This window comes from Convolutriloba macropyga, chromosome 2 (assembly GCF_964194025.1).
Source record: "Convolutriloba macropyga chromosome 2, txConMacr16.3, whole genome shotgun sequence".
Lineage (NCBI taxonomy): Eukaryota > Metazoa > Xenacoelomorpha > Acoela > Convolutidae > Convolutriloba > Convolutriloba macropyga.
Window position 1 is genome coordinate 47458758 of NC_134469.1, and position 25048 is coordinate 47483805.

At 36.3% G+C, this 25048-nt stretch overlaps 2 protein-coding genes across 2 annotated transcripts; both read right to left on the reverse strand.

The window, feature by feature from the left end:
* Nucleotides 1-83: 83 nt before the first annotated feature.
* Nucleotides 84-20986, reverse strand: LOC142358710 (ruvB-like 1). The gene is made up of 4 exons (XM_075410241.1): nt 20474-20986; nt 20196-20331; nt 6267-6531; nt 84-728 (listed from the first exon to the last, which is right to left on the reverse strand). The coding sequence occupies exons 1-4, from the start codon at nt 20927-20929 to the stop codon at nt 212-214; spliced, it is 1374 nt and encodes a 457-aa protein (XP_075266356.1). The 5' UTR covers nt 20930-20986; the 3' UTR covers nt 84-211.
* A 47-nt stretch (nt 20987-21033) lies between these two features.
* Nucleotides 21034-24829, reverse strand: LOC142358711 (DGAT1/2-independent enzyme synthesizing storage lipids-like). Its single transcript, XM_075410243.1, has 4 exons — nt 24479-24829; nt 22684-22878; nt 22018-22308; nt 21034-21464 (listed from the first exon to the last, which is right to left on the reverse strand). Exons 1-4 carry the CDS (start codon nt 24779-24781, stop codon nt 21171-21173), a joined length of 1083 nt encoding a protein of 360 aa, XP_075266358.1. The 5' UTR covers nt 24782-24829; the 3' UTR covers nt 21034-21170.
* Between the last annotated feature and the right edge of the window lie 219 nt (nt 24830-25048).

Genomic DNA, 25048 nt, shown 5'->3' on the forward strand with positions numbered 1-25048 from the left:
GATAAATTGTCCCACTTCCTACTGGGTCAAACAAACCATTATAAATGCAAAAGAGCCAACCATTTGTTCACATAGCTTAATTAATGAAAAAAACTAATTTTGAACACGAGGGAAAGGAAACAGATCCCATGGAGGTTTTCCAGAGGAACTCTGGCAGTGTTATTTCTTCAGAACTGCTGAGGTCATATTGCCACCATCTGTACTTGACAGACTATTTCAAAAATTTATCGCTCTCTTCGTGCAAAATCTTGGCTGATTTTTTGGCATCCAAAAACATGCCCCCAACTTGTTCAATTTCTTCACTTTCGACTTTATCTTTGCCGTTAATTTTGGCCAAAAGGTTTGCTGGAGTTAGAAGTTGCACCGCATATCTCAAAGTTGTTTTGATAGCTACTTGGGACAGAAGCTCAACAGCTTCCTGCTCTATAGAGATAGCCTCAGTAGTAGCTCTTATTTTGATAATGTGTTCCATTTCCTCCTGGGCATATGGTAGAGTCTGGATAATCATTATTCGGTCAAGTAAATCCAGGGGCATTCCGTGAGCAGAGACAATGTCGTCTGCACCTTTTATTGCACACTTTCCCCGATTGGTCGCGAATATAACGATGGGGGCAATGGCCGACTCCAGGGCCCTATGGAGGTACGTAAAGCATTCGAGGTCAAGCATGTGCACTTCATCAATGAACAGAACACCAGGAATTAGCTCGGCAATGCCTTGGTCGATGTACCTAAAGTGACAAAGCTATTGAGAATAATAAAGGGTGGCTTTAAAGTTAATGTGCCTCTTGTAAACAGTCCAAAAACGGCTGACAGACTGCCAGAAAATAGCCACGATAGCTCTAGATCTGAGTCTCAAAAAAATAACAAAAAACAGATCAAACAAGAAAAATTAATTGTTGAAATGTTATATTTGATAACAAATATGTAAAACTTATTAATGCTTATATTAGCGGCACTGAAATAACCTTCAATTAGATGACATACACTCTTGAAATAAAGAACTGAAAAGATATTTTGAAAGAGGAAAGTCGTTTTTGAAAACTAGGTAAGTCACGAGTGACCAAAAACTTACTCACGCGAATCAACAAACAGAACCCCCCCCCCAATAAAAAATATACCACTATAATCCCTAGTAAAATTTTGGCGACTTTTCGTTTCACTTTTAGCAGAGAACTGCCGCCACTTGAAATCAGCTGCTGGCACTTACTGAGAAAATTACAGCGCACAAAACGAAAAAGTAGAGGTCAAAGTGACTACTCGAGAAATCAAAACGGCCGAGCGAAATTTTTCCATTAACGACCCACACATTTACAATAATTGCTTTAAACTTCTTTCGAGAGCAATTAAAAATCTGAAACTCGAGAAAAGGGAAAACAAATCATTTTTCCGCACGTGAACAAAAAACCACCCGCGATGAACCAAACTTTCATTCCAACATCTTTTCTTACTTTACTTTGAGTAATAAAATTTAACGCCCCAAAATCCGAAATCATAACTTCAATTTGACTTCAAAAAACGAAAAAAAACATGTGAACCAAAAAGACAGCCCCACAATACATATCAAACTCTCTATATTTTAAAAACGAAGAGAAGGCCAATAAAAGCTACTTCTTTTAGTTGCTGTATAATAAACTTTAGCGCGACACACTCAATTTAACTTTTCTTGAATTAAAATAAAGAAAAATTATTTCGATACAGAGGAAAGCCGTTTTTGAGAATGACTCAATGTTCGTGAGCTCACGCTAATGAACTAGAAGCTCACCCCAAATAAGAGCGAAAAATGACGCCACGCTGGCAGCTCAGTCAAAACTGTATGAAAGAATGAAGAAGATTAGAATTGAACGTGAGGTCAAATGATAGTAAAAAATATTTGTAAAAAACATTGACGACGGCATGAAAACAGCCAAAAGACTCTTGAACCGACTCGGATTAGATATTCAATCAATAAGGCACCAGCCAACGACTCGCTAAACCACAAGTTCCTGTAATCATTTATAATTAACATTTTGAAACAAAACCAATAAAAATATCAGGAGAAACCAAATCCGATAAAATATGATTTAAAAAGCTAGTAAAATATCACCATAAGTTGCCACACCAAAACAAATAGTGGCAAAATGCAGTTAAAAAGTTGTCATTCAAAAAACGATTACCAATTGAAAGCAAACTAAAAAAAACAACACACACGGAGAAAATCAGGAAATAAAACAAAAAATTATTGACAAAATTACCTACAAAATTCTGCTTTGTAACCCTTATTCTGAGTAAACTCTGACAAAACTTTCGATCGATGACCCACCCAATGCCTGCTGTCAGAGGCATCCTAACCAACAATTAACATAACCGATTAACGTCGAGCGAATTGCTCTCAAAATAACAACGAGCGGTTGGCTTTGTCAGTAGCTAGCCACGGTTTAGTGAGGCTAGCTTTAGCTTGATTCGACTTTGCAACTTTTAAGTTTTCTAGCCTTAATAGAAAATAAATCAAATAAAAGAACTGATATTATAAAAAGTTGCAATATTGCATAATTTAAAAGAAACGCTTCCAGATTTCGCAGGAAGATGTTCAAAACTAACGTTTATCTCTGGAGTTGTGTCAAATAACTTATCTGCAAGACTTGAAAAGCTTCGTTGGCCAGTAATGATCGCTTAACTCAGAAAAGGACAAAAATATTCAAAAAATTTTGAAAACAATAGCAAACTTTAACAAAATCTTGCTAAAATTCAGGACATTAAAACCGTCAAAACCATTTCATTGTCTCAAGAGACTATCCAGTATTCCTATAAGCTTTAAACAGTTTCACTGGCTCATAAAGATCCATAAACTTCGAACATGACAATAATTTTCTGAAAATTCGAAAATTAAATTGTATCAGAAAATTGCTAAAAGTGGTGTCAATAAAATAATAATAAACATTCCATTAACCCTAGAAACTGTGCAACAGCTTATCATCAAGCCTTGGAGGAGGTCCCTAGGACCCTGGTGCCGAAAAAAGAAGATTCAAAAAACTTAAAAATTGACAAATACTTGCAGATTGCTGATGTTAAAATCTTCAAAAACATTCCATTACATCTAGAAGTTATGCAGTAACAAATTATCCAACCCTAGAGGAGGTTATTTGGCTCTTGAGGCTAGAAAAACCTAAAAAAAACGATAAGAAATTTCGAAATGCAAGTTGCATAAAAAACTGCTAAAATTTTTGATAAAAAAATGAAAATGAATCCATGGCCAACATTTTCCAGTAACTTATTATCAAACCCTAACTGAGATTTTCTGTTAGGCTGAAAAACCCGAATAATGACAATAAATATCAAAAAAATAAAATTGCAAGTTGTAAAAAAAATGCTAAAATTCGTGGTGTTGAAATCGTGAAAAACATTCCATTACATTTAGAAACGAGACAATAGCCTATTCCCAAACCCTAGAGGAGGTTCCTCGGCTCTTGAGGCTGGAGAAATCTAAAAAGACAAAAATTATCAAAAAAAATTGAAAAATGCAAGTTTTGTAAAAAATTGTTAAAATTTTTCATAATAAAAAAAAAAGATATTCAATGGCAAACAAAATTTTTTCAGTAAATTATTATCAAACCCCAAGGGACGTTTTCTGGCCCCAAAATATTCGAAAAATTTGCACGTTTTGTCAATAAAATTCTAAAATTCGTGACGTAAAATGTTGAAACCATTCCCCTAACACTAGAAACTATGCAGTAACCTATTACAAAACCCGAAAGGAAGTTCTTTGATTTTTTTAACAGCTAGGGCTGAAAAACTCAAAAATTGACGAAAATTGTCAAAAAGCTTGAAAAAAAATTGTGAATAGTATATAATTGCGTGTTTTTAGCGATCGGTTGTTTGTCAGTAGACACGGGGTGAGGGAGGGGGGTACCGGGGGGCTGATGTTGAGGGAGGGGGTGGGAAACTGGGATGGGGGGACAACAGCGTGGTAGTGGGAGGGGGTGGGGGCAAAAGTGGGGGAGGGGGGTCAGCAATGGGGGTGGGGTGTCTTCAACCTCTAAAAACCGCCCTTCACATCATAGAGCTGAAAGGCTCCAAGAGCACTTAATGCCCACTGGACGCTATCGGCTATCCCGTTTTTGAGGACAAAAAGTTAAAAGCGTCAGACGAAAAATCGGTCAAGCGATAAATCGCATAAAAGATCGACAGGACTATAATTGCTACAAATTTCGTTTGAGAGCAATTAAAAAACGCGAAGAACAAACTGAAAAAACAAACGTATAACGTATTAATTACATAAAGTGCACTATATAACCTTGAAACCCTACCTCTTCGTAACAACCCCATTAAACAGCTCTTGATTAACGATTAAACATGAAAGTACAATTGCAAAAAGCTCAAAATTAGAAGAAAAAGGCAAAAATTCTTTAATAAAACAGACAAAAACGAAAAAAGAATGATCAAAGTTACTCCATTATTTTAAACAAACACAATTCAAAATTGAATATCAACAAAATCAATCGATAACCAAAAACACTAACTAAACTCAACCAAAGAAAGACCCCAATTGCTATCTTGAAAATTGAAGATCTCAAAAATTGCTCAAAAGATCATCGAAAAGTCTAACCGTTTCCACAGATGGTCAAAAAAGGCTTCCAAAGTTGCAATTAAAAACCAAAAAACAGAGAAAACTTTGGCTGAAAAGCTGGAGATTAAACTAAAAACCGCTTTGAAACAGCCGCAAGTGATCAAAAATATCGCTCGCTTAGCCAAACCTGTTCCACGCTTCCTTTTCTTGGTCTCTCATAGGAAACTGCATGAACAAAAACACTCTCTTTCGCTGTGCTTTGACTATCGTTCAGCAGAATGACCAAAATAATGGTTTTCACGTGCAGCACTTCGCATCCTAAGAAAAGAAGTCACCGATTAAAAAGACATTGCCGGAAGAATTCCCAAAACAAATCGAAATTGTCTTCTGCGAAAAAACAAGCATTAACAATAACTACTACCTACTGGCACAAATTATCAAAGCGGAGAAAATAAAAGCAATCAGTCAAAAAACAAAAGAAAAATTGGCCAAAAAGTAATTTAGCCTATGAAATTATAAAAATTCAGTTATTTTTCACATACTACAAGTCGAAATCGTCTTCAATGAAAAAACGTGCGTTTAGAATAACTACACTGGCACAAATTATCAAAGCGGAGAAAAAATTCAGTCAAAAAACAAAAGAAAAATAGGCCAAGTAATTTAGCCCGAAATTATAAAAATTGAATTATTTTTTACACACTACCAGTACCTATCCAAAAAAAACTTTGCATGCAATCGACTATTAAATGTCCCCCACAATATAGGCAAGCATTCAAAATTTTACAAACATTTCTTTTTGAAAAAAACTAAGAAACGGAGAAAGAAATTTCTCAAATTTTCAGTCAAATTTCTTAGAAACAAACTGCTTTATACCAAAAGAACTTACTTGTATTCGTATTAAAAAACTGCTTGGAATAATTATAAAATGAGCAAAACTGCGTGGAATATGAAATGAGCAAAATAGCGCTAAAATAGCCCAAAAATCCGTAAAATAGTAGAAAAACCTTCAAATTAGCGTATAACTCCCTTTAATTACCAAAAAATTTCACTACGCTATCAAAACAGCCTGGATACTCTTAAATTAGCCTACAATAACTTTGCAGAAAAAAACTTGAAAAAGCGTGAAAAACAGCACGTGAACAAAAAAATTTTGCTCGCTAGCGAACTTTATTTTAAACCTGCATTTTCTCTCTGTTTCAGAAGGTATGCACAAAAAGGCAGCTCTTTTTTCAGCTCTTTGAAATTGGTCACCGAAACAACTTTTTCAAACTTTATTCACTCAATGAACTTCCGGTTTCTGTGCTCGTTCACACAAAAGAACAGAAAACCATTAACGCCTCTTCGGGTCGTGAAAAACAAAGATAAGCCCCAGCTATCACTCTGCGACCAATAAATCAGTTAGTCGTTGCGTTAACTCATCGAAATATTGTCGGAATATTCTGTATGACCGCTGTAAAATCACATTGGGACAGAGTTCAAGACAGAACCTCCACACTTGATTGCAATAAACTTTAATTTTATTCTTCTTTTATTCTATTTTCGTACTTTAAAGCATAGAGAACAGCAAAATTTTGCGAGCTTCATCACTATCATTTATCATGTAGTTAAGTTACAAGCGCTTGATCGTTGAATAACTTCATACAAGGTTATGCTTAACAGCAGTTTCACACTTTCAACAATGTTAGGAAACCCGGTGTATGGCAATAATGATCATAAGTTTCACCTGTTTACAACTTTGTTGATCTCCTTTCTTAGCTTGTCGGTGATCTCAGTCTTCTTTGGCTTCACGAGTCCTTCCATAATAGACAGTACATCTTGTCCGCCCCCTTGAGGCCTCGCATTGGCAATATCAAGATCGTGTAAGGTCACATCCTGTACCACTTCCTTTTTCTTGTGTACGTCTCCTTTGGGTAGCGGGACATACTCCTCAGCCTCCAAGTCGAACTCGGTTGCATAATTGTCACACCGACCTTGTCTTCTTACCGCTCCTAACCACAGTATACGCTACTTCTACTTCCATAATTCTTTGATTAGAAGAAAACCTAATTGCCTTGTTAAAACAACCGGCAACTTGACGCACCAAAGCCGCTGAACAGGCTACGTAAACCTCTATTTAAAAGAGATAATTGAGAATATAGATAAAGGACGTGCTGGGCAAAAAAGCGCAAATCGAAACTTTAATCACTCATTTTTTCATATCGAATTAATCGCATTAAATGAGATGAAGTCGTATATTACTATGGTGCTGGTGACCTGACCACTATTAACCTCTTTAAATTGAAGAACCTATGAGTAATTTGCTTTAGATACTAACCTAACATATACTAAACATATAATCACACGATTCACCTATAGTCATGCTAAGAGAGAAGCAAAAAAGGTCACGCCGGTGTAGGAAAAAAACCTCACAGAAAAAAAACCCGCGTAATTTTAGAAAGGAAATAAACCCCAACGGAAAACATAGCCGGCAGATTGCCGGAATAGCTGCGAATGAATAGACCTGCGTGCCATATAATAGAGATAGAAACAGATACAGATCTAAATTAAAAAAAAATCGACGCCGCTCAAAAAACTAGGCTAAAAAACATTCAGCGACAAATTAATAAAGCTTGTTAAAATTCATTCCACAGAAGCCTCTTATTAGGGACCTTTACTGCACATATGAGTTCCTTTGACCTTAAACAAATTCAAATTAAACTTAAGTTTTAAAGTGCAAAAACCATTTTATTGAGTGAGGTAAGTCACGTATGATCAAAATCTAATCACGCAAATAACCTAAAACCTTTCGCTAAAGCGAGTGAGAAATGACGTCACGCGCGCAAATGCCGTTAGTGAGAGGAAGAAGTCATTCAGAAAATTTGACTTTTTCAGCTTTGCTGTGTGAACAAATGTAAAACGAAAAAAGAGCGTCAGACGACGAAACAAAAGAAACCAAGAGCACCGCAATATAGCTACGCTCAGCTTACAGCTTCGCAGCTATAATAAAACCCCATTTTAAACTTTAATTTTTGTCGTGATAATTTGTTCAATTGCGATAGTTTCATATCAAGTCTCACTGACCGCCAAGGCATGGCCATGACCCACGAGGTATGACCAAACGCGCAGCTAGTTAAAAGTCAAGTGGGGGTTTATTGCCTATCTAAAATTAAGTTGGTTTTCCCAGAAACCGGGTCCCGCACAGAGGCTGCAGGAAGAAATTGTTGTTTGACGTCTTGATGCCTGATAAAAATTGTCGCAAAAATTGACGCAGATGCCGGAAAAAACGGACACACCCCGGTCACAACCAAGAAAATAAACCATAATCCACTTTGCACACCCACAACAAATTTCATCATTCTAAAATATGTTGAACGCAGCTCAGCTCGTACGGAAAAAAATCACAAACCACGCAAGTAATAAATATAGCCGTCATATTTCCGGAAACAGTCCCAAAATAGACCGTTTCGGCCTATAAAAAAATGCGTAGCGAGACAAGTCCCGCCGCATCTTAATCCAAAGAAAATAATTAAATGATGACCTGAACTCAAAAAATTTTTAGCAACCTCAAACTTCTTCAGTCAACCAAACATATGACTTTGCATGAGCAAAATTAAAAATTGATAACGATTTTAAAATAACTATTTTTCCGAAAACTAGTGTCATAGGAATCATCAAACATAGAGTACCGTCGGGCAAATTGCTGTCAAACGACCGGCGAGCGGTTGGCTTCGTCAGCAGCTAGCCACGGTTTAGTGAGGCTAGCATTAGCTCAATTGAAGGGGCGTGAGGTGAGCGCAGTGGGGGGATGCACCGGGGGGGGGGGGGTTGACGGGGGTCAACAGTGCGGAGGGGGGGGGGGGGTTTAACGTTGGTAGGGGAGTCTTTCGCTGCACTGGCCCTTAAGGGCTGAACGATGTGCAGGGGTGGGGATTGGAGGGGATTAAATGAGGGGGTGATGCTGATGTATAGGGGGTCAACCTCTAAGAACCGCCTTTCACACCAGAAGTATAAGTCTCAGAAGTAGAAGTTTCTGTGAATCGCATACTTGGAGACTAGTTAGCTGAAAGGCTATAAGAGAACGTAATGCCCGCCGGGCGCTAACTGTTTATCCAATTTTTGAGGACGAAAAGTCAAGTGGGGGTTTATTGCCTATCTAAAATTAAGTGGGTTTTCCCAGAAACCGGGTCCCGCACAGAGGCTGCAGGAAGAAATTGTTGTTTGACGTCTTGATGCCTGATAAAAATTGTCGCAAAAATTGACGCAGATGCCGGAAAAAACGGACACACCCCGGTCACAACCAAGAAAATAAACCATAATCCACTTTGCACACCCACAACAAATTTCATCATTCTAAAATATGTTGAACGCAGCTCAGCTCGTACGGAAAAAAATCACAAACCACGCAAGTAATGAATATAGCCGTCATATTTCCGGAAACAGTCCCAAAATAGACCGTTTTTGGCCTATAAAAAAATGCGTAGCGAGACAAGTCCCGCCGCATCTTAATCCAAAGAAAATAATTAAATGATGACCTGAACTCAAAAAATTTTTAGCAACCTCAAACTTCTTCAGTCAACCAAGCATATGACTTTGCATGAGCAAAATTAAAAATTGATAACGATTTTAAAATAACTATTTTTCCGAAAACTAGTGTCATAGGAATCATCAAACATAGAGTACCGTCGGGCGAATTGCTGTCAAACGACCGGCGAGCGGTTGGCTTCGTCAGCAGCTAGCCACGGTTTAGTGAGGCTAGCATTAGCTCAATTGAAGGGGCGTGAGGTGAGCGCAGTGGGGGGATGCACCGGGGGGGGGGGGGGGGTTGACGGGGGTCAACAGTGCGGAGGGGGGGGGGGTTAACGTTGGTAGGGGAGTCTTTCGCTGCACTGGCCCTTAAGGGCTGAACGATGTGCAGGGGTGGGGATTGGAGGGGATTAAATGAGGGGGTGATGCTGATGTATAGGGGGTCAACCTCTAAGAACCGCCTTTCACACCAGAAGTATAAGTCTCAGAAGTAGAAGTTTCTGTGAATCGCATACTTGGAGACTAGTTAGCTGAAAGGCTATAAGAGAACGTAATGCCCGCCGGGCGCTAACTGTTTATCCAATTTTTGAGGACGAAAAGTCAAATGGGTCAGACGAAAGATCGGCCAGGCCAAAAATCGCATGAAAACGAAAAACAGGACTACTATAATTGCTACAAACTTCATTTGAGACCAATTAACAATAACAACAAATTTAATATTTATTGACACTACGCATCCTAAGATTATACACACTAGATGATTAATTGATAAGACGATAAAAGGAAGAACCAATACAGGCAACCTTTAAAACTTGCTAATGTTTTTCGAAAACATACAAACCGACTAATGTCAGATGAATTCTCTCGAACGACAGGCTAGCAATTCAATTTAGGGGTGTGGCTGAGAATTTTATTGGGTGCAAAAACTCGGACTTGATAGGGTTTCCAACCCGCAACCTCCTGGATAGCAGTCAAATATCTTCACCACCAGGCCACAACCACGTCGTTAATCAACCGCTAACAATCACTTTTATATTAAAAACAAACTTCATTTCAGAATGAGAATAATTGAAATCACTCAAAATGAAGAAGTGAAGCTTGAAAATGTCACCTGAGAGGTCAAAAAATGTTATATAACAAAAGGGCAAAAATGGTCTAACCAAAATTTGCATAAAAAGACCAGCATGTTTCGAGTAATTGCTTCCAACTTCGTTCGAGAGCAATTATAAGTGCCACAATCATGAACTTTTAACTATCAACGGGAACAATTAATTTGATTCATTAATGCCTCATTGGCAACCGATGCGAACTGTCAATAATAGGACTAAGTGATCAGACAACAAAAGTAAAAAAAAACATGGCCAAAAAATCATTGATATTTTATGTCAACAAATGGTTTCAAGCATTTACAAATAGGCCCAACTAGGACGCATTTGCGAAATTTTATAGCACTCAAGCGGAACACTGAAAACAGTCAAATTGCCGCTTGTAAAAAATCACTGAAAAACCAAAAGTTTGTTCAAACAACATTCTCACTGTCTCGCTTCTTAGCCATTTCACTACTTTTACTACTCCAGCGTGACTTAAATCACCGATCTTAATTGACTTCTCATTGACATTAAAAAGCCGAAAAAAGAGCGAAAAGAGGAACTTAAAAAACGAGAGCTCCCCAAAGCAATCCAAATCTTTGGTATGTAAAATGAAAATTGATAACCAAATGAATTGAAATTCTTATGACAAAGTCTATCCTTGCCATCAAACCAAACTTGAAACCACTATCGTCTCAATGAATATAGCCTGACAACTTAGCTGTTTCGGTGACCTCTATTGAATTTCATTTAGCGTTTACATTCACAAATTAGATTCAATAAGAGTGCGGGAGTCATTTTCTAGAATGACGTTAATCACATATGATCAAAATTGATCACGCGATTGAGCTCAAAACTCTTATCAAGAGAGTAACAAATGACGTCACGTACAAATTTAACGGATGAGCAATCAAATTCATGTGGGATAAAATCGTAACAAAAATTGGAAAGACCAGGAAACTTTTTTCAGAAATTACCCTTTACACCGTGATTTTATGCCTCAACGCAGTTTCTTACAGTGACTCGCTGCAGTTACCTCCTGTACTCGAGCATTACCCAGTTTTTACCTATCATTTCCAACTACAAACCAAACAATTGATTCAAACAATAGCTTCTACGACAAACGAAAACAGTTTAAATGACATGATAGTACTGAAAATTCATTACTAAAAAAATGAGAAAATCAAATCAAAATAACGAGCTCAAAATTTAGATCAAAGCAACACACATACGCAAATATAAGGCAACAAGACCCAATAGTGCCCGAACCAGACCGATCCTATTATTTACAAAATCCAGCAAAACCCAAAGTATATTGCCCCAAAAATTTTGGAAAAATTTCAATGTTATGAACAGGTAGGGATAGATAGGTAGGGATAGGTTAGGTATAAATTGAGGGGGTAGAGTAAGTTAGAAAAGTAGATCGCGGATGCTTGTGGCGGTTGAGTTGTGAGTACGGGTACGTCAGCAAACAAGACTAGAGAGTGGGGTACGGACAAGCGATGGTTGGATATGCGTTCGTGGAGAGGCTTTCAAGCAAAGCGGGGTTGTGGCTCTTAAAAGGGATGAACAAAGGATATTCACTTTGAATAGTACCAGCGACACCTAACTATTAAACAATTCATACTAAGAGTTCTCTGTGCATAATCTGAAGACAGCCGAGTTTAAGAAGTATAAATCGTAAAAACAGTAATGCAAAACATTTTAGTACCTACTCCTTTTAAAAATAACAGTTAGAACTCTCAATTTTTTTAAAACTCATTGTGGCAGTGGTGCTGAGAGGAAGTCGCAGGAATATCGCAGAACAGGGGGTTAAAGTGCATACGGGTAGGTGGAGGTATAGCTAGATGGGGATAGCAAATAGGGGCTGAGGGTGACTCGTGACATCATTTTAAATAATTTCTATATTGCCCATAACTACTAACTATCAAGCTGGTTTGATGTTTAGGAGTCTGGATGGGGGGGGGGGCTGATGTGAGGCGAGCGTTTGAGGTGGGGGTGAGTAGTGCGGTGGGGGTGAGCCCTATATGTCCAATTAAGTCAAAAGGGTCAGACGAAAAATGAAATAATCATAGCTGGCAGATTGCTGGAAAATCGCCGCAATAGCTTTGTAGAACTGCAGTCTCAAAAAGTATTAAAAGAAACAGATCAAAAAAGAAACGGTCTGTTTTATTAAAGCCGAGATGTTATATTTTGATTAAAAATCTGTTTAATTTATTGCTGCTTCTATTAGCTGCCCTCAAATACCCTTCAATTAGAGTGGCACGTACTAAATTGATCTTAACCCTTTGAATTAAAGTAAATAAAAGTCAATTTCAGAGCGAGGAAGACATTTTTAAGAGTGAGGTTCGTCACTTGTGAGCAAAAACGTAATCACGCGAATAAACAAAAACTTTCCACTGCACGCAATTACATTCAAACTGCATGAACAAAAAGCAGATCTGAAGTGATTGTGACGTCATATGGTTGTAACAGAAATCTTGATGAAATAAAAAAACATATCAGTACAAATCCCAACAAAATTCAAAGAAAAACAATATATAATATAACCGACTAACGTCGGGCGAATTGCTCTCAAACAACCGGCGAGCGGTTGGCTTCGTTAGTAGCAAGGCACGGTTTAGTAAGGCTAGCTTTAGCTTAATTGAAGGGGCGTAAGTGAGCGCAGGGGGGGGGGAGGTGCACCGGGGGGTTAATGGGGTGGCAACAGTGGGGGGTGGGGGTTCAATATCTAAGAACCGCCCTTCGCACCATAAGTATTAATCTCCAAAACAGATTCTGTGAATCGCATACTTGAAGACTAGTGAGCTGAAAGGCTCTAAGAGCACTTAAGGCCCGCTGGGCGCTACCTGTTATCTTGTTTTTGAGGAAGAAAAGTCAAAAGCGTTAGACGAAAAATTGGTCAAAGAAAAAATTGCATAAAAAAGACCGACAGGACTAATATAATTGCTCCAAAATTCGTTTGAGAGCAATTAAAAAATAATCAGATCAAAAAATTGGAAGAATAGTATTAAAAAACACTCAAAGTGCCGTATGTGAACAAAAACCACAAGATAGGTAGCAAATTTTTGTGCAAATACCTTTCTCCCACTCCACATTAGAGCGAAAAAAAACTTTATGCCAAAAAACTCGCTTTTTGCTCCACTTCCTGTTTCGGTGTGACAAAAGTCATCACTTGAAATTAACTTCAAAAATCTTGAGAACGTTAGAAAAGATTTTTAAAACAAATACGGAAGATTACCAACTGGACTCGAAATAGAACTTAACTTACACCCTAGCCAACATCTAACTATATTAACAAAACTATTTACTTCAATGTTTCACAAAATTTTAAATAAAACCAACCGAGGAAACAAAGAGAATGGAAGAAAATAAGAAAACTTTCTTGGAAATTTTTCACAAGTTTCCACTCCAATAAAAATTTTAGATAACAGAATGTCTAAAATACTCAACTTCTGCTAGCAGCTACTGATTCCCATAAACGCGATTAGGATTGAATAGAAAAATGAATAAAATGATTATTGTTTACAAAATAAAGTACAAATTATGTTGTTCTTCCGTTGTTAGACATACTCCTGTTTCTTAATGGAGGGGATGTATAGGCTAATATCAGTTAACAAAAAAAGTATTAGAGACGGTGCCTAAGATTTAGAGGTTCTAGTAGCAGGCTGTCTAAAATTGAGTTTCATCGGTTTATCCCGTTTCCGTTTTTGATGTGCTTCCTCGAAACTACCGCTGTTGATTCCAGATTAATTTTTGAGCCACTACTGCTCAAAAGTACTTTGAAAATACTTCGAAAAAAATAAGAAGAATAAAAAAACCGTAAAGCAGGAATAAAATAAGAAGAAGTAAAACAGGGCCGCTATAATAGGGCCTGGGAAGATCAGAGAGGATATTGGAAAAACCACAAGGGATACATCTCGACGAACGAGAAAAACCGAGCTACAAACCCGCTAAATAAGCTTCCAAAACCTCGAAATCACAAATATAGCTCAAGATTGCATTTAAGTAATATATGAGTGAGATGGTCAAGAATGCTCCTAAACAAACAAATACTTGATAAGATGGTTTAGAACAACTACTTTACCTAAAAAGGTATAGTCAAAACTTAAAAAAACTGCTTCGAAAAAGCCGCACGTGATCCAAATATTTTGCTCGCTTAGCAAATTTTTTTTCACACAATTTTCTCGCTCCTCTCAAAAACGCGATATGAACTGAAAATCTCTCTCTCTCTCTCTCTCTCTCTCTCTCTCTTCAAATTTTTCGATTCGTTCAGCCGTTTGACCTGAACACCTAGCTTTCACGTGCAGAATTGGATTTTACATCCTGTTTTGAAAACACCAAAAAATTATAGATCAAAAAGAACCTCCACCAATACTCCTAATGGAGTCGTGAGAAAGACAGCGCCCCAAAACGATTCAAATTCTTTGAACTCTAAAAACCAAGAGAGGGCCATTAAAACCTCAGCTATCGCTTTGCGGCTATTGCCTCAGCTATCGCTTTGCGGCTATTAAAAAAAACCACATGAGTAATATAATTGCTAAACTAAGTTTGAGAGCAATTGATTTTTTTTGCATGTCATGCTTGACAAACTTGATTTCTTTAGATCGAATGCGTGAACAAACCAACCTTGCAAAAGAACAAAATCCAAATAGTCCTGGATTAAAATACATATATGTCCATATATAATCCAGACCTCATAAAATTATTTATGAATTTTCGAAATAATTTGAAAAACTACTTATCCTTCTGTATTACTTGCAACTGTTAATCAAAATCTCATAACAACACTAGAAGAGCAGTTGAATTGGGCCATCAAAGCTTGTTTTCACAGACAAAAGTTTGACTCATCCTCAGATCTTAAAATGAACCTTATACTAACTATTTCGCTGCTTTTTGATTACAGGGCTGCCACTTACTGTCATAGCATCATGAATAAAAAGAAGCCTGCCTTCTCAAGCTCAGCTTTGAAATTACCAACCGCAAGTTTTTATATACACGAGCGAACTCAAAAAATTTTTACCCAGACAATTTCAAAATGCAATTTGCATGAAAAAAGTATTATTAAGAGAGGTATTCTGCAGCACAATTCTTTCCCAAGAAATTACTTGTCAATGTCATACAGTCTTGCAAAGAAGAAATATAAGCAGTTTCTTCTTAATGAATACAAGAAGGACCCGAAGAAAACCCAACATTGTTCAATTACTTGGAAAAATTTTAAGTTCAATTAAATTTCTTTCTGTTTTGTATCAAATTTATGTTACTGTCGTCCCTCCCCGCCATTACAAGTGACTTCTCTATTCGGTCGATATTTCAGTTATTACAAATTATTAGTTTTCTCTGTTTGTAATTATCAATATTCTACACTGCCTATCTCTGTAAATTTTACTATGACTGAAACATTTACAGATATTAGGAAATACAGTGTGCCTTTTTAAACTATCAAATTTTGGAAAAGGGTGACAATAGAAGTCGAAGTGCTCGAATTAAAAATCCGCAAAAAATGATATTTTGTTTTCTCTAAATACTTTAAGAGACGTCTCGACAGGTTACGCTCTATAATTATGAAAAACACGATTCGTTAAATATTGATAGAAAATCAATAATCGCAAAAAAAATGTGCTGAGAACCATACAAACGTCTTCGGACCGTAAAAACCATCACGAAGGCAGTTCTCTTCGAGTCGTAAGAGAATATGTTGAAAACAAATAGTCATCTTCATAGTTGCCAAAAACTTTATTTTGTAGAAATTGGTAATAGAGCCACAAAAAATTATTGACGCGGCCAAAATAATTCTCAGACAATTCAACTTTTAAACCTCCTACAATTTCTGTCTATGAAACAAATCACTAGCGAAAGATTGACTAGAGAATACATAGCTGGCAGATTGCCAGAAAATAGCCGCAATTGATTCGTAAATCGGCAGTCTAAAAAAAAACAGTAAAAAAGACAGACCAAAAAATTTCGTCTTTTCATTGAAGGCTGATCTGTTATATTTTGATTAAAAATCTGTATAAGTTATTGCTGCCTCTATTAGCTGATCTCGAATAACCTTCATTTAGAGTGACACACACCCATCTGACCTTATCTCTTTGAATTAAAGTAAATAAAAGTCAATTTCAAAGTGAGGAAGTCATTTTTGTGAGGAAGTCCAAAAATTTAATCACGCGCATGAACAAAAAAACTCGCTCCACTAAGAGCAAAAAATGACGTCACACATGCAATTCAGTTGAAATTGCATGAACGAATGAACAAAAAGTGGCTGTGACGTCATATGGTCGTAACAAAAATCATGACGACGAAATAAAAACATAGCCGGAAGAATTCCGGAAGCGACTCGAAGCACCAAAACTTCACAAAAAGCTGAAGCCATTACCTTTTGTATTAAACCATTAACTCATTACCTCCGCGGGTCTGATCTAAAAACCGGTGAAATTTAAACCACTGTCACCAAGAGAAAGAAAATGCAGCAAAATTTTATTATTGAAAACATTTGGTAACGTTAAAAAAGTCTGAAATATTTAGGATGGTCAAAAAACTGATAGCCTGACAAAGCTGACAGGGCCATCAATTGCCCTCAGATAATTAATGATTCTAATCTCAAAAAGATCGCGAAAGCAAACGGCAGATAAAAACTTTTTAAAAAAGACAGGAAAGTCAAAATTATTCAAAAAAGAGTGCTCAAACTTAAGAATCAGAGAACCACTACAATTAGATTTCTAATCACGGCAAATAAGACAAAAATAATACATGATTCTTCCTTGTTGTATATATGCTAGACAAATAGATTTCATACTAATTCAAAAATTAAATTAATCATAGAAAAACAAAAGCAACAGAATAATATTCAAAGGCAAACAATCGTCTAAAAACAATACCCAGCCCGGAATAAAATTGCAATGAATAGTAATAAGTCGAAATGTTGGAAAAGACTTTCTAGCAAACTCCCAGTACTGCCTTATTTTGAATTAAATCAATTGCAAACCGAAGAAACCAAGATCTAAGAAAAAGCTGAATTCATTCAATTTTTTAACAACTGAAAAAATCAATATAACGAATATAAAAGTAGATGCCAGGAAAAAACTAGAATGATACAAACGAGAATGTGAAGACTATGGACACAATGTTAGAAACACCGTAACAAAAAGACCAATTCTTGATTTTTGAAGGTTAAAAAACAAATTTAAAAAATCAAGAAAAACGAGTACATTTCATTGATCAGCATTCGAGACATAGAAAAGACAACGAGTCATTCGAGACAAAAAATCCAACTTGCTGAACAGAATAAAACAAGAAGAAGCAGAATTCAGACATACGAAACAATGAAACATTTTGCAAAAAAGTGGTCAAAAAAATTTAAGACTGCATTTATGAAAACAATTTATCTGTTTTTTCAAAACCTAACAGCAAAAAATGATTGATTTTTTTTAAACGAAACTGAAGTCCCTAATGTTCCCCAAAATACTATTTCTAGTAATTAAAAGCAAAATACAAACAAAAAACTGAAAAAAATTGCAAAAAACTACGAAAATCGGATTAGCAAATGTACAATTTTATGAAACAAAATTACATCGAGGTAGAAAGAGGCATTGAGTATATGAATTATCAAAGGGAAGTTGCCATATTAACTGATTTTTGACAAAAAACAGCTAAAAGATCCAAAAGTGAAGAAAATAATAGAAAAAAAGCCAAAAATTAACTAAAAAATCAAGAAATATGTGCCAATTTCGCATTTGAAACGCAATTTCAGGCTCTGCAAAATACTGTGTTAACAATTTCCCGGGTTTACATTTCAACATAGCATCGATTAAAAATTATTTCTACAAAAAACCAAATTACAAGCAAAAAAACTAGGCCACTTAGACGAAAAAACGGCTAAAAACGGTTATCTATATGTGCCATTCAGTCAAAAACTACTTTTCAATGTCAAAAAGTCATTCACTAAACGCAGCGCATGATCAAAAAACTTCTCTCGCTCAGAAAAAATTAGTTCACACTGCAATTTTACTCGCTTTCGCTTTTAGGTCAAAACATCGTCTGAACGAATAGTACTTCCGGTAAAAAAAAACCTTAAGAACATAGCCGGAAGAATTCCTGAAGCGACTCGAAGCGTAAAAACTTGACAAAAACCCTAATTGCAGCTGAAACCATTACCTTTTTTAATAAACCATGAACTTATTAACCCCCCCCCCCCCCCGGTCTGATCTAAAAATTGGTGAAACTTAAACCACTGTCACCAAGAGAAACAAAATGCCGCAAAATATTTATTATTGAAAACGTTTGGTAAGGATAAGTGCAAATTAATTAGGATAGTCAAAACACTGATAGTCTTAAACAGCTGACAGGACTATCAACTGCCCTCAAATAATTCATGATGCTAATCTCAAAAAGATCGCTAAAGCAAACGGCAGATAATAATTACTTAGAAACTAAATTAAATTTTTAAAAAAAATAATGCTCAAGTTAAGAACCAGAAAACTACTACAGTTAGATTTCTCATCACTGCAATTAAGACAAAGACACTATATATTTTTTCTTCTTGTATATATGCTAGACAACATGATTTCAAACTAACTCAAAAATTAAAATCATAGAAAAGCAACCGAGTAATATTTAAAGTCAAAAAAATGTTTAAGAACAATACCAAGGTCGGAAAAAAATACAATAAAAAGTAATAAGTAGCAATTCTGGAAAGGAAAAGGCTTTCTAGTAAACTCTTAGTACTGCCTTATGTTGAATGAAATCAATTGCAACCCAAAGAAATGACGAAAATCTAAGAAAAAGCCGAAATCATTCAATTTGTTAATAACTGAAAAAATCAATAAAACCGGTAGAAATGTAGGTGCCAGGACAGAGCTAGAAAGATACGAGCTAGAATGTGAACAATATGGATACAAGGTAAAGAACACCGTAACAAGCACTAATTCTTGATTTTTGAAAGTTCAAATCAAAGTTTAAAAGTTTTGAAAATTCCAAAATCAAATTTAAAAAAATAAGAAAAACTAACACCATTTCATTTTTCAGCATTCGAGACATAGAAAATACAAGGATACATCCGAGACAAAAATCTATCCTGCAGAACGGATCAAATAAAAAGAAAAAGCAGAAAACAAACATACGAAACATTGAAACATTTTGCAAAAAAAGGTCAAAAAATTTTTAGGACAGCATTTATAAAAAAAAATTTAACTGTTTTTCAAAAATTTAACGCTAAAAAATTATTGACGTTTTTATCGAAACGAAATTAAAGCCCCTCATGTTGCACAAAAAGAATATTGCTAGTAATTAAAACCAAAATCCAGACAAAAAACAGAAAAATAGGAAAAAAAACTACCAAAATCGGATTAGCATATGTACAACTTCATAAAACAAAATTACATCGAGGTAAAAAGAGGCATCGAGTATATAAATTGTCAACGGGAAGTTGTCATATTGACTGATTTTTGACAAAAAGACGGCTAAAAGATCCAAAAATGAAGAAAATAATAGGAAAAAAGCCAAAAATTAATTAAAAAATCAAGAAATTTATGCCAATTTTGAAACGCGTTTTCAGGCTCTGCAAAACACTGTGCTATTGATTTCCAAGGTTTACATTTCAATATAGCATCGAATAAAAATCATTTCTACAAAAAACCAAATTACAAGCAAAAAAATAGGCCACTTAGACGAAAAAACGGCTAAAAACGGTTATCTATATAAGCCATTCAGTCAAAAACTACTTTTCAAAGTCAAAAAGTCATTCACGAAACGCAGCGCATGATCAAAAAACTTCTCTCGCTCAGAAAAAATTAGTTCACACAGCAATTTCTCTCACTTTCGCTTTTAGGTCAAAACAGCGTCTGAACGAATAGTACTTCCGGTAAAAAAAAAAAACCTTAAGAAAACCAATACTCCTCTTCGAGTCGTAAAAAAAACCAAGAGAAGGCCAATAATAGCCTCAGCTATCGCTGTGCGGCTATTAATAATAGTTTCTCGCTGCTGCTTCCCAGCTGATAAGAATGAAGCTTAGTCCTGGCAAATAGTTGTGTGTGTAAACTTGAATAAAAATTTAGAACTCAAACCTGTATTGGCCTCAATGTAGATGACATCTCCTGGTTCAACCTTCTCTTTTTGTAGACTCTCGTAGACAGAGGGATCCAACTTGAGCTGCTTAGTGCCCTTCGCAGTCTTCAAACCAATCACAACATGCGAGACTACCTATCAACAAAGTAGTTCTGATTAATGTTAATCTCTCTTTTAGTTTTAGATAAAAAAAACCAGCTATTTTACCCCCCCCCCCCGACAACTAGTAGTTTTGATTTTAGAGCAAATGCAGCCATAGTTAAGAGAATACAGTAACCTTTCCATATCCTCCAAGCGAGTTTTCAGTTTCACAAGGCGTCAATTCGGTGACCTCTCCCTCATAAACTTCTTTCGTTTCTTTAATCCTGAGGCCAATCGCACGTCTGAAATTCTCCATGAGCACCTCAGTCTTCTTTATTTCTGCAGAGTATACTTCACTTCCGACCATCGGACAAAAAGGAACTTTGGTACCCAACTCTTGGGCTATAGCCATAGCGATTGCCGTTTTCCCAGTTCCAGGAGGTCCAGCTAGCAAAACTGCTCTTCCTGCCATTTTCTTCCACTTAATCATGTCAACTATAATTCCAGCAGCCTCACGAGCTTGCTCTTGGCCGACCAATCCAGACGCCATTGTATGTGCATACCCATCGTCTTTCAGGCCCAGTCCTTTCACGTGGCTGTGCGCTGCAATTCGCTGCGTTTTAGTAGTACTCTTTACTTCTTCGATTTTCATGATGATTGATTTTGGTCAAAAACAATCTGAAAGATAAGTATGGATCATCTAAGTACAGCCGAAGGGCAGCCTCTGTTTTTCGAATAATTGATGGAAAAAGAAGGTACAATAAGTGTTCTGTTCCACAATTTCCAAGTAATTCAACATTAATACAAAAATATAAAATGAAGCACGATATACTATAGATATGAGTTTTGCTTAATGCATAATAATGATTAGGATAAGGTTGGAAGAGTAACGGTTAGGATAAAATTGATGGCAGATCAGGCTTAAGAAACCTTTCCGATATTGCCCTTAATATTTTGCCTGGTTTCGGTTGCACTTGATCAACAATTGCTCTGACAGCTGACTGAACTTTGTCATTCAACTCTTCTGCCTCGATATTGTCACCTGGATCAACGTGAATGGGATCACCGATGAATGTAGTGAGTTTGGCTGGAAAGCCTCCGTACAATAACACAAATGGAAACTTGAACTTCTCGTACAGCTGCATCTGCCAATTCCAGAATGGCCTTATCCGTGCAAAGCGAAACACCTGAAAGGCAAAGCATTCTGAGAACTGTTTTATTAATATCTAGGAGACTGGATTAAGTATTAAACTACTTTTTTGTCGTACAGAACAACAAAGCGATTTGCAATATTCTGTGCAAAGAACAGCTACGTCACCAACGCCATTTACTCAACAAATTGCATGAATGAACGAAAACCTGATTTGAAGTGAGCGTCACGTCACAGGTTTTTTACAGCACTCTTGTTTTTTTTCAGAGTTATGGCAAAATTTAAATTTGTCTTTACCAGTCGATAATTGCCGAGAGCTTTTCATTGCACTGGTACAAAGTCTCCGTCCGCTCAAAAACATGTTCTTTGAACAATAAGCAAGGTTAACTTTTTGAAAGCATTATATCGATTTCTTTTCAATAAGAAGGAATCAACGTTTTTCCTCCAATAACTGAAAACAATTCTGGACATAAAGGCCAACGAAGTCCAAAAATAGACCGTATGTTTTTTTTCAAGTCTACCGACTACATCACACGCAACTGAGCTCGTTTCAACCACTTTGTTGCCTAAAAAAGAAAACTTTAAATTACCTCCCGAATATTTCGGGTGAATACCGGGTAGATTGGCACTTTACAATGGAGGGCAATCTTTGCATACCCTAGTCTCGACCCCCAGAACACTTCATAATTCGCATCACTATAAAGCATTTCACGTGTACCCCCTGGTGCCAGCACCAGAAAGTATCCTTCGCCCAGAGCAGCCTCACACTCCAACCTTGTACCCTTGATAACATTAAACGTATCCAACATTGTCCTCCACCCTGGAATTTTGAACAAAAACCTGTCAGCTACTGACTTTGTTTTGTCATGTCGCCGTAGAACCTAAACAAATCTACAACTACTTTATGCTGAAGGATCTGGTAGTTAAGTTTGCAGAACGATGCTAAAGTGCTTGACCAGAATTGAAATCCCTTTGCAGCAGACACCTATGACAATCAACACAATTCATCATTTCACTTTTCAGCAAAATCATAAGTTGCACTAGAAGGTAATTTTTGAGTGTCTGATCGTACGAAGCGATAAATTGAACAACTCTTCTCTATATTTTGAACAGATTGCCACATGAAAATATCATTAACAATCCTGATATTTCATAACCTTTCATTCAAATACGAAATTCGGAACAAAAACAACTAGCCTTTGCGGCATCAATGTTTACTGTTAAGACCAACGTTACCAGAACTACATATAACTTACCAACTCGGCCATCAAATAGTAACAATCCAGAGGCACTTCACCATGATAATAAACCAGCATTGCCGGGCTTCTACGATCATCAGGAAGCTTTTCGAGACCACGCACCTCATAACCATTCCATATACGACCCAAAGTTCTCCACATTATAGCACAAATTAGTCGGGCAGCCTTCCTCCAACATCTTTGATGGCCAAACTAAACAAGGAGGCTCGGTAATGTGCATTCGCACATAATGTTCCGACCCCGCTAATCTACATTTTGACTTAATTCTCTTCCAAACGAGGAAGAAATACGAAGGGGGGGGCCTCAAAGAACCGCCCTTCACACCATAAGTATAAGTCTCCAAAACAATTTCTATGAATCGCATTCCTAGATACTAGTGAGCTGAAGAACCCTAAGAGCACTTAATTCTCGCTGGGCGCTACCTGTCTACCCCGTTTTTGAGGACGAAAAGTCAACTGGATCAGACAAAAAATCGCATAAAACATAGCCGGAAGAATTCCGGAAACAACTCTAGAGTCGTCTCCCTGAAAAATCTACAATTTAATTCAATTTTTAACCGGTACTACTAAAATGACTACATAAACTTAAAAAACAATTCAGTCAAAATTTGAAAAAAATAGCCCATAAAACAACTGAACTAAAAAAATAATTCGAAAAAGTCAATTACTCCTGTATCAAATATAAGCGAAAATTAGCAGAAAATTGTCCTACGCAATTGGAAACATCAAACTGCTCAAGCAGCAAAGCGCAAGTTATGTTGAAAAATTTGGGAAAAAAATAAATACTGCAAGAAAAAATTGTTACAAAATTTATCAACTTCCGTAATTTTTCGCTATAAAAACACTATATTATAAAAACTATAATCATTTAATAACTAATTAAATTTTGCGCAGTAGTTTTCGTTTAAAATTCAAATGGAGGCGATAAAACTAAAAAAAAACCAATAAATTAATCAGGTCAGAAAATAATGAAATAGAATTAGGGAAGACCAATATTAAAAGTCAAAAAATCGTATATTACCAAAACCTAGCCCTATGAATAATCACAGCAATATTCACATAATCAATCAAAAAATTTTAACAGTGAATCTAGCAAAAACTCAGCGCAATATTATCTTAAAAACAAACAGCAAACGAAAAAATTGAAAAATCGAGACTAAAAATATTACAATTTATTTATTCAAAATTATTTATTCAAATCAATAATCTTAAAACTAATAAAACTAATGACCAACAAAACTATAAAACTTGGAAAATTTTTGGAGAGATATATGCAGCAGTGTGGAGAATCCAGCAGTGTGGCTTATTACCCAAAACATACTTCAAGTAATTATAAATCGCAATTCAGACCCCTGAGAGTGCACATGAAGAGCTTTTCAAAGAGTTTTATTAATAATTAACTACAAAAACAAACAAAAAACTAAGAAACCTGATAAAAAAACGCCAAAATCGGATTAGTTTCTGTGCAATTTTAAAACAAAAAACAAGAAAATCTCACAAAAAAGAGGCATTCAATTCATAAATTATGAAAAAGACATTGCCATATTTACTAAGCTCGCAGAAAAAAGTCCACTCAAAGCTCCAATGTTGTGTGAAATATGTGCCAATTTTGCGCTTGAAACGAATTATTAGGAGCGCAAAAATATTTTGGTCTCAATTTCAGAGGGTTTTCAAGATTTTCGAGACTTCACTAGAATATGAAAGCTGGCCAACTAGAACAGAAAATCCATTCAAAGATTTTAAATTCTGTCATATGGGCGTAGTACTACTAAAGTCTGGAAAGATAGACACACCTCAGAGAAATGGTGCTTGTACTTGACGATATTGATTACAAAGATACAGCAGTAGAACAAGGTAAAGGTTATCAGAGGTAGAAGAATGATGAAGATGAAAGGGGCAAGTACACAGAGAAGCCACACAACGTAATCTACATCTAATCCGATTAACCCCAAAGGATATTGCACATAGGGTGCGAGGCTTTTTCTGACGCTCAGATAGAAATCGCTGAGAAAACCTTCTGTCAGCCCGAACGTAGACGCTAGAGAGTCAACAAAACCAAGGGTAGTAATAATGGTAGCATCCAAGCAATTGCTCATTTCATCACCACATTAGCGCTCCTTACGTTTGCCGTTTCTCACATTTCGATAACTGAAATTTTCAAAAATTAATAAATTCAGACAAAGGAAGCGTATATCTAAATTTACACGTTCGCATAGTCAAAACAGCGGGCTAAACACAGAAAGGGCCGCTTAAAACTAAATATTTTGATAACTGCCAGCCACCATCTCAATTATCCGTTAGATGGATCAATTTTCTGGGAATATAAAATTCTACCACAGGCTTCAAATTTTGCAATTTTCTCC